Source organism: Megalobrama amblycephala, linkage group LG3, assembly GCF_018812025.1.
Source record: "Megalobrama amblycephala isolate DHTTF-2021 linkage group LG3, ASM1881202v1, whole genome shotgun sequence".
Classification (NCBI taxonomy): domain Eukaryota; kingdom Metazoa; phylum Chordata; class Actinopteri; order Cypriniformes; family Xenocyprididae; genus Megalobrama; species Megalobrama amblycephala.
This window is the reverse complement of record NC_063046.1, coordinates 47,463,319-47,474,341: the sequence shown is the minus strand read 5'-3', so window position 1 is coordinate 47,474,341 and position 11,023 is coordinate 47,463,319. Positions and strand designations below refer to the sequence as shown.

General features: G+C 39.2%; 1 protein-coding gene across 1 annotated transcript; it reads right to left on the bottom strand.

Moving 5' to 3' along the window:
- Positions 1 to 4,121: 4,121 nt before the first annotated feature.
- LOC125265507 (transmembrane protein 151B) lies at positions 4,122 to 11,002 on the bottom strand. Its single transcript, XM_048185778.1, has 2 exons — positions 10,195 to 11,002; positions 4,122 to 7,236 (listed from the first exon to the last, which is right to left on the bottom strand). The coding sequence occupies exons 1-2, from the start codon at positions 10,252 to 10,254 to the stop codon at positions 5,473 to 5,475; spliced, it is 1,824 nt and encodes a 607-aa protein (XP_048041735.1). The 5' UTR covers positions 10,255 to 11,002; the 3' UTR covers positions 4,122 to 5,472.
- Between the last annotated feature and the right edge of the window lie 21 nt (positions 11,003 to 11,023).

The following is an 11,023-nucleotide window of genomic DNA, read 5'->3' as shown; positions in this document are numbered from 1 at the left end:
TATTTTTGTTTGCCCACATGTACAGTATATATGTAAATATGAACATGATGAACACGCTCCTGAACACTAATTGTTTCTCTGAATTTTGACTCCCACATTCATTTTCAATGGGCGGTCATTTTTGACTAATATAAGCTCAGATCAATGAGGCCTACGATCTATCAGTTTCAAAAATAAATACAAATACAAAACTTGTAAAACAAGAAAACAAGTTGACAAAAAGATTGAATCCAGTATGGTAATAAAATAGCATAACAAGTGATTTATAAGCTAGTTTTGTGTGCCTTTTTGTAATAAATAAAAACCAAAATAAAAACATTTTAAAACACTTTTCCTGCTTAAACATTAAAGCACACTAGTGTAATAATGCACAAATTTTTGAAAAATTTACAAAATTATCCACAAAAAACACTTTTTTCACTCAAAAACTGAGGTGCCTGCTCTCAGATAAATGAGGCCTACGATTAATCAGATGCAAAAATAAATACAAATACAAAACCTGTAAAACAAGAAAACAAGTTGACAAAAAGACTGAATCCAGTATATGGTAATACAAACCCGATTCCAAAAAAGTTGGGACACTGTACAAATTGTGAATAAAAAAGGAATGCAATAATTTACAAATCTCATAAACTTATATTTTATTCACAATAAAATATAAATAACATATCAAATGTTGAAAGTGAGACATTTAGAAATGTCATGCCAAATATTGGCTCATTTTGGATTTCATGAAAGCTATACATTCCAAAAAAGTTGGGCCAGGTAGCAATAAGAGGCCGGAAAAGTTAAATGTACATATAAGGAACAGCTGGAGGACCAATTTGCAACTTATTAGGTCAATTGGCAACATGATTGGGTATAAAAAGAGCCTCTCAGAGTGGCAGTGTCTCTCAGAAGTCAAGATGGGCAGAGGATCACCAATTCCCCCAATGTTGTGGTGAAAAATAGTGGAGCAATATCAGAAAGGAGTTTCTCAGAGAAAAATTGCAAAGAGTTTGAAGTTATCATCATCTACAGTGCATAATATCATCCAAAGATTCAGAGAATCTTGAACAATCTCTGTGTGTAAGTGTCACGGCCGGAAAACCATACTGGATGCCCGTGATCTTCGGCCCTTAGACGGCACTGCATCACATACAGGAATGCTACTGTAATGGAAATCACAACATGGGCTCAGGAATACTTCCAGAAAACATTGTCGGTGAACACAATCCACCGTGCCATTCGCCGTTGCCGGCTTAAACTCTATAGGTCAAAAAAGAAGCCATATCTAAACATGATCCAGAAGCGCAAACGTTTTCTCTGGGCCAAGGCTCATTTAAAATGGACTGTGGCAAAGTGGAAAACTGTTCTGTGGTCCGACGAATCAAAATCTGAAGTTCTTTTTGGAAAACTGGGACGCCATGTCATCCGGACTAAAGAGGACCAAGACAATCCAAGTTGTTATCAGCGCTCAGTTCAGAAGCCTGCATCTCTGATGGTATGGGGTTGCATGAGTGCGTGTGGCATGGGCAGCTTACACATCTGGAAAGGCACCATCAATGCTGAAAGGTATATCCAAGTTCTGGAACAACATATGCTCCCATCCAGACGTCGTCTCTTTCAGGGAAGACCTTGCATTTTCCAACATGACAATGCCAGACCACATACTGCATCAATTACAACATCATGGCTGCATAGAAGAAGGATCCGGGTACTGAAATGGCCAGCCTGCAGTCCAGATCTTTCACCCATAGAAAACATTTGGCACATCATAAAGAGGAAGATGCGACAAAGAAGACCTAAGACAGTTGAGCAACTAGAAGCTTGTATTAGACAAGAATGGGACAACATTCCTATTCCTAAACTTGAGCAACTTGTCTCCTCAGTCCCCAGACGTTTGCAGACTGTTATAAAAAGAAGAGAGGATGCCACACAGTGGTAAACATGGCCTTGTCCCAACTTTTTTGAGATGTGTTGATGCCATGAAATTTAAAATCAACTTATTTTTCCCTTAAAATGATACATTTTCTCAGTTTAAACATTTGATATGTCATCTATGTTGTATTCTGAATAAAATATTGAAATTTGAAACTTCCACATCATTGCATTCTGTTTTTATTCACAATTTGTACAGTGTCACAACTTTTTTGGAATCGGGTTTGTAAAATAGCGTAACAAGTGATTTATAAGCTAGTTTTGTGTGCCTTTTTGTAATAAATAAAAACATTTCAAAACAAATTTCCTGCTTACACATTAAAGCACACTAGTGTGATAAACAATGCAGTTTTTTTTTTATATATATTTTTTTAAAATTTAAATTATCCACAACTTTTTTCACTCAAAAACTGAGGTGCCTGCTCTCAGATAAATGAGGGCTACGATTATTCAGATGCAAAAAGAAATACAAAACCAGTCCTAAATGAAAGAAAACAAGTTGACAAAAAGATTGAATCCACTATTTGGTGATAATATAGCATGATGAGAGATTTATAAGCAGTTGTTTGTAAGCCGGTCATTTTTGACTGGGAACACCACAAGTGTGACAAAGTGAACAAAGTCACGAAGTTTCAGTCCAATGTGATAACATTAACTAGTATTTTCAGGAAAAAGAAAATCTTCTCCAGGTCAAAATGACCCCAACACCACATGAGGGTTAAGTAGTGGTATAAGGAAGAAGTCTTCAAAAAAACACAAAAAATTAAAAACCTGTAGATATGTACATCATATCAACATTATTAACTGCATACAGAGGGGAACGTGGCACAGAATATAGAATATTTCCCAGCAATTGTGGAAAACACTGCAATTGGAAGGTCTAATACATTTGACTTGACCTTCTGATTGCATTGAGGAATCACAGGCATTATTTTTTTTAGAAGCACATTCTCTTTTTTTGTTTGATCAAACTGCCAAAACACACTTTAAATGACTAAATAACCAGTTAAATTTACAAATTGGACACTGATAACAATGTCAAGGCACAAATAAGATTTCAAATCAAGCAGTTTATTATGAACCATCAGTGTTATGTTTTGCATGATCATCAGTTGTGACTTCTTATTATCAGTCTGCCTCGCAACACACACACACACATACAAACTTACATATTCCATAACTTTCATTCTCCTTTCATAACTCCAAGCCAAAACATTATTTTAGTGTAAAAGAACACATTCACTTGCTAACAACCTATTAACTTCGGGGAGGGACAATTATAAAGCTCCTGTTTAGTTAAGATAAACAAATGAATCATACTGTATCCTGCAAACATCTTAATGAATTTGGCTACATCTGAACTGATTGTATTCAGGTCATTGTCACAAAAAGTAAAGTATTGCTTTTGATGCTACTATTAAATGTTAAAGGGTTCGGTCTCAAAAGGGTACATAAAAAAAAAAAAAAAAAAAAAACTGATTAGAAACATGCATATGTTGAACATACAGTTGATCTTAGGACTGCCTGAAGCCTTTGCAACTTAAACTAGAAAACTCTCATCATCCATCTGAGTTCCAGAAGACAATTGTGCACCCAACTGAACAGTTACGATTTCTAGAAATTCAAGTATTCTGATAGCCATCTGGGTATCAACAACTGAGGAATGGATGAAACACACTGCACAATCAAATACTTATGACATACTTTACATTCTCATCGTGACTTAGACACCACATCACTGTTAGTTCAACATTCACGTTGTGACGGAACATTTTGACAGTATTGCAAGAATATTTTCTTCTTTTTTTTTTTTTAATTAAAAGGTGCTTTTAAATTATTTGCAGTATAGTAGCAACATCTATGTGACCTGCTAAAGGATAAACGAGAGAGCATGTCTGCATGCTTTAGGCTTATGATAGGACAAAGCGTGTGCATTTTACGGCTTTCAATGTGTATTTGCAGATTATATTTGAAGCTTGACAGCATAACACAAGGAGGAAGATTTGCGTTGTACGCATTTTCCAAGTACTAAACACATTCATATGTGTTTGCTGCAATGAACTCGCTACTAAGATGTCTCACGAGGATCCACAGTTACCAGGAGATGGATGTATCTTGGCACACCAAGCAGTCTCATCCACAATTGGCCTATTTATTCACATGACACTTCAGCCAATCAAAGACGAGCACAGAGACTACAGTGGAGGGCAACATGCTGTACCATTATTTATGTCTGTGAGGTGCTCTTCTGTCTCAAACTCTTCATGAGGCAAAGTTGGTGATACGCTGTTGTACAAATAAACAATTATTGACTAACAAACAAATATAAAATACATACAGAGAACACAAGGAGATTACAGCACCTCACAAGTGCAAGATTAAGCGCTGTAGTTTTAGCTGAGGAAAATATCTCCATATACTTTTACTAGTTTTTTGATAAGCAAACCAAAACATGTTACTGGGACTTGCAAGCCTGCAGAAAGAAAATACGCTCAATGAAGCTGCAAGAAAACAGAATTAATATGATTATACTCCCTGAAACCATAATGGACTCTATTAGTTTCATCAAATATCCATTTCATAAGAACAGGAGATGCAGTGAGGGAATTTTGAAAGAAAAAAATAAACAGTTACAATGAAATCTCGAGAAGCTGAATCCCAACATTTTGTGCAAGTTTATGAGGTTCTTCTCTCTTTTTTTTTATAAAACAAAACTTTTTTTTGACATGTGGGACACAGCTATATATAGATTAATAACATTCCCCTTGATGAACTGCTCTGTTCTCTTCATGATCTTTGGAAGGCTTTCCAATGGTCTTGTCTTTCAGTAGTATGTCTTTTGGTGCTTTTTGCTTCATGACCAGAGGAGGAGCGGTATATTGGAAGCTCTTCTTTTGTTGTGTATCCCCTTACAAACACTCTCTTGCTATTTCTTTATTGCATAGATAAGTTTATATTAACGTCAGTCATTGTTTACAAGAGGTGTCTGACATCTTTCTTGATCAATTTATGCATTCTCGTTCTCAGATTGGTCTTAAACTTAACCAACTGACTCTTCTCTAAGCGTTGCCTTAAAAACTTGACCTACCAATCCCGCTTTGGCAGCTGTTGCCATTTTTTTTTTTGCCATTTTTTTCTCAGACAAGCTTTTACACATTTCTAATGAAATTCTATAGAGGAGCTGTGTGATTGGATAGTTTTAAATGCAGTTTTACAGAAATTATGGTAATAACATTGTTGTCAGGTCACTTATAATAGCAGCACAAACTGCATTTTATTATTTTCCAGATCATTAAACATATGTATCAATTCATCTCTTACAAATGAGATGTCTCTTCAGTTTCCTGTGATTAGCATTCACCTCAGCACCTCCAGCACCTTTTTTTTTACTCACGAAACATAATTTAAAAAAACTAAAGTTTGTCTGAGTTAGCTACAGTGACCAAAGGGGGTGGAGCTTAGTGAAGGGTCAATTGACAAATTTCTTTCTTCACATTGTATATGGTCATGACACTTCAATGCACGTTTTGTTAGGGATTTGGTGTCTTTTCTTCAGGAAATGTCCTCACCTGAATGGCAACTCTCCTCTCCATGCACAATCAACACTGGGAAGAAAAAGGCATCCTGATATGTAGGAGGTCTGTCTCCTTCCCTTGCTTCCTCTTCTTCTGCATCCTCTTGTTGCTCTCTTTCCTCCCCATCTCTCTCACCTTCTTCTTCTCTTTCCACATTTGCCACCTCCTCATCCTCCTCACCCTCTCCCTCCAGCACTCTTCTGCTCTCTTCGTCTTGTCTAGCTCCCAAACCTAAGAAACCACCTCCTCCACTTGGCTCTTCTCCTCTTGCTGCTAGTCCTCCACCTACACTTCGGGAGTGGAAGAGGGATGACGGGCGAGGAGCCTGGAGCCGCCCTAATGAGAAGCCACTCCTGCTCAGAACCAGTCGCCCTGGGCCTCCAGGACCACCTCCTGATGCACTAGCTCTCATCCCAGCCATGGTTCCACTCAGTAGGGTTGAAGTCGGGCCTCTCAACCGGGAGGGCAGGGAAGCGCTGCTTGTGGTGCGGCGGCAACGAGGACAGTTCTGGAGCAAGTAAGCCGAAGTGAAGGCCACTGGATAAGATGGGCCACCCGCTGTCGAGTTCGTCCCCTGCCCGGCTGGAGGAGTGTTGGTACCTTGGTTGGCGCCCGAACCGGGATCCATCAACAGGGCCTCAGAGTAGCTGGGCACCATCTGCTGGTTGCAGCGAATGTGCCACTCCAGCTCTGTCATGTCCACCGTATTGACTCGTGAAATGGCACGATAGCTCGAACCACTGCCGGGTCCAGGTCCGTTTCCATTCTCGTTGCCCCCACTGTTCTCAGTTACATCACCACTATTGTTTTCATCAGCATCGCCAAACAGTTTCTCTACGTGGTAGTGCACATACGCAGTGCGATACTCCGCAACAACCCGAAGCGGCCAGGACAAGAGCAGAGCCGAGGCCAGCCAGAAAACTTTACGCCTGGCATACCAGGGCTGTCTGGCCGGGTCTGGGAAAGCCAGGATGTGCTCACGGAAATCCACATTCTTCAAATGCATTCCCTCCCGTGCCTCCATGTAATCATCAAGTCCTTCGTTTTCACCAAAAAAACGTGCACGCTGGGTCAGGTAGGCAGCCTCCGCTCGGGCACTAGCAAAACTAAAGCATTTTGTGAAGCGCAACCGTACTGCTGGATGATCCATTAGGCCCCTTAACTCCTTGGAAACGTCTTTGACGCCATACCTCGCATAGTCAAACTCCGAGCTCGCCGCATGCGTGTTTACACGCTCATGATACACTTGCGTTGTGGTATAGGCGTCACCGTTGCGATAGCGTGTCACCTGTCTTGTCCGTCGCACGTAGTGGTAACTGATGGCCTTCCACCAGATGCACGGCGTTGCTTGCTGCAGCCTCTGCACACGCTCGTACACCTCCGCAACCTCTGCTTGGGCCAACATGGCCGTCTTGGAGTAGCAGTGCCAGCATTCCACCAGGTAGACCACATACAGCATGGCCAGGAAAGCGAGAGGAATATAAATGTAGCCACTGGAACAGGGACTATCCAGATCCACTTCTAGAGGGATGTAGACATTAGAACTAGCTGAGGTCGTAGAGGGGTCTCCAGGCTCCACAACCGCAGCCTCGGGCTCTGTCGGAGCTAGCACTGGAACTTTACACAGCTTGCACCAGGCCAGTGTGCCAAAACAGCCGTACATGAGCAGAGTGAGGAGAAGACACTTCCAGTGAGACTCTCGACACAGAGAGGCAGCCAAGGACTGCTTCACCGGACGCTGCTGCAGAGGTGAGGACAGAGAGAATATATGAGAGTGAGCATGTGGACAAGGTTATAACACTATTTAAAAATATTTAGACATTAGGGGGACACTGAAAAATTCCCTGGAGAAAAATACATATCAAATTATATTGGCTCATTACTTAAAGTATGGTTAAATTACACAACACTCTTGGTCTGGCCTGCAATAAATTACATGCAAATTAGGTTGCAAAATAGACTAAATTACCTCATAACAACCATCGAATTCCAGACAAGTACTTTTTAGTGCAATTGTCTGAATAGGTGTGCTAACACATGTTGAGAAGCCCTGTCTGCCATTTTATTATGGAACATTATTTTAAGTATAATGGATCTCATGCAAATTTTTACTATCTACTGTATTCTGAATTTTTAATTTAAACCTTTTTATAACATTTTAAGTCAACCAGCACCACTGTTGGTTGCATGTTCGTAACACTTTTTTTCCTTACAATTTTTTCAGTTCATTCATACTATAATGCTTTCAAAGAGAACTGTCATGACCATGAGAAATCCTTCACAGTCTGACATCACTGGATCATTTCAAACATTTTTTAATCAATCCTACTCTTTTAAATATTTTTAAATTATTATTGTAATTATTTAATACTATGTGTATATAACATATCAATAGATGTCACCTGGGATGTAAGTGACGTTTGAGCAAAAATCACAATAAAACTAAAAAAAAAAAAAAATTAAAAAATAAATAAATTTGCTCTTTCTAGCTTTTAAATGTGCATTAGCACTCTCCTTCTCGAACACTCTTCATTATGAACTTCTCTCTTCCGTAGCCGTTTTTCTTTTAGTCTTTTTCTATTAACTAAACCACAAATTCGGAAATTAACATTTGAGTGAAGTAGCAAGAGGATTATGGCCTTTGAATGACTGACGTAATGACTTCGATCTTACAATTCTGAATTTGTGGTTTGGTTCATCGAAAATGATGAAAGAGAAAGGGCTATCATGCAAGAGAGGGGAATATAAAGCATAGATAAATACTGGTTAAAGGAGGAATATGATATCTTTACAGAGAGAAAATTTAGTTGGAAGGTAGAGCAATATTTCAAAGCCAGATACTCTGCCAGCATCTTTCACTTGACTTCAGTCTTTCATTATCCTTCAACAGCCTGTCACACTAATTCCACACTAAAATGTATAGGAATAGCACACTATCTGTTGTAGCCTATTCCTGCTGCCATCCAAATTAATTTAAAACTGCATTTCTGATATGACTCGCAGCTTTCTTTCCTTCAAGCTGTCTCCATTTCTATTGATCTTCATGTAACAAGAGACAGGAGGTTAACTCAGCACCAATGAATGAATAGAGAAGAGAGAAAGAGAGAGAGAGAAATGCTGTGGTTTGTTAATATAGAGAGCCTGGAGGTCAGTGCTGACTCCGGTCTTGAGCTTCGTCACAGATATGTTGGCCTAACCAAAGTCATTGTCTGCCTTGAAATAACACAGACCTCCTTTGATCAGATGTTGTGCCAGTGAGAGGACATCTATCAGACGGGAGAGCATGATAAATGTGAAAGGAAAAGAGCTACATTGGCAGACAAAATGAAAGAGCGAGAGAGAGATGTTGCAAAGAAGGCTGATGGTGAAACAACAGCCCCAAGGGAAATGCTCTGCCAAGACCTGAGGGAAAAGACAAGCATATTACCTGTGTGGAGAATATATCAATTTAAAATACACCGTTGCATTACTTATACTGTGTGCTATGGGTGACACACTTTCTTTGGTAACGTCTTATGATTAATAACCTCAGAAGAGAACACCTAAAATTGTGTAATACTAATTGAGTGCATCTGTGGAGATAATGTACTTGAGAGATGCATTTTGATTTCTTTTAAACCTCAATACCAAAGTACACTTTGTAAACACCATGATATATGTGCATGGCAATCTTTCAGTACCACATTATTAGTATATGATACCATTAAAGTACCACCACAGTACTTTTTGAACAAGAGCATATTGTGCCTATATAATCACTTTTTTTCCTAAGAGAAGGACAAAAATCTGGGGAAAAATCACATGGCTAACAGGCAAAATACTGCAGCACGATTTTTTATGGATAGACATAGTAATGGTAAACAGGTCTAAATATTAAACACTAATAAAATTATATGCCTGAAAAACGTCAGAGTGCAGCTTGATCATATCTTATGGCAAGCTGTTTTATTTAGCATATGGCATTTGTTTCTTAAAACCAACTAGTATCTATTTAAAGTTACTAGAACTTATTTTTATCATTACTAATAAATAATCCAATAGTGACTAGCATCTTCACTTGTAACTCTTCATTAGATAGTAGTACTTATTGATTACATGGTATTTTTTATTGGTTGCTAGTCAATTTTCAATTATTATTTTTTTTTATACTTTTACTATCAGTAACTTGCTTAGATACTATTACTTATTTTTTAGTTACCAGTAAATATTCAAATTGTTATTTGTATCAAACCAGTTCTCTTAAGAGCAATTGAATAGACTAGTATTTATTTATAAGACTATTGTTATTGTTGCTAACATTTTTTATTTTATTTGTAGAATATTTCATTGAATTATTAAGTTGTTCTGACTAATCATTACATATAACTAGTAATAAAAGTAAACAAGATAAGAAAACGTTAGTAATAAATGGGATAGTCTTACTAGAGCTAACGAATAAGTACAGTAAAACTGAAATAAATGCTAGTCACTAATAGAATAAGTACTAGTATCAAATAGTTACTAGTGAAGTTGTAAAAAAATAGCCTAGTCGCTACTAGCAATTATATATATATATAAACATATGTTAAAACGGCTTGCCATAAACGTCGTGACAGTCTTCCTGTGCCCAACACTGTTTGTACTGTACAATAACAACTAACCTGTATATGTAAAGGCAAAATTTATATAGAATTTGGGCCATTACACGCCCTCGTCTCACCTCTTCCCTCCCAGCTCCGTTCAGAATGGGTTCCTCTGCATCTGCTGTCGCCTCCTGCATCTTCCCTCCGTCCCTCTTGCCCCGCGGAGACACCCCGGGGATGGCCGGGGGGGCGCTTCACGATGTGGCGGCCCTCGTCCGGGTCTTCCCCTGCGGGTAAGTCACCCCATCCGCCGCTGGTCCCGATACGGATTCTCGAGAGCGGCAGCCTGGCCGAAGTCGCATGATCAACGCCACATTACCCACCCGCATTCTCCGTCTCCTCCTTGCCCTTCACACATCAAGAGCATGCATATTTTCTCAAACAGTCTCTCGGTTCTAAACATTTCACCACCAGTTTCATCACCTTCACTGTGATGATGAAGTTGTTGTTGTTATTATGGCTGTATATCCAGAAACATGGATGATGGGAAGAGAATGCATCGAGGATATCAAAACGCACGCGCCTGTCTGTACGCTGGATGCAGGCAGCAAAACGTCAAAACACATTTCCACGAAAGCAACCAGCGTGGATCCAAGGCGCCCTACTTGTTTATGTCGATATGCGCGTTTCTCCTTGAGGGAGATTCAGAGGACGTCAGCGGAGTCCCCCTCCAATCTCCTGGAAGGCAGAGCAGCTGTTACCTCAACACTTCTTTCTTAACACTGATGTCACCCACCTGCCCCATACAGCTAGTCCCAATGCATTGCACCAATGCCCCTTGCAATTCTCTCCCTCATTTTAATGCATATTTTGCCTTTTTTTTTTTTTTTAAATCAAACGCTTCAGTGCTTAACGCTTAGACACAGCAAGTTTTGAACAGCAACAATAAAATGCAATACTCCTGAG

Coding starts and splice junctions, on each gene's coding strand:
- LOC125265507 (XM_048185778.1), bottom strand. CDS start 10,254: ATGCAGGAGGCGACAGCAGATGCAGAGGAACCCATTCTGAACGGAGCT. Junction 7,237..10,194: donor ACGGAGCTGGGAGGGAAGAG/GTGAGACGAGGG, acceptor TCACCTCTGCAG/CAGCGTCCGGTGAAGCAGTC.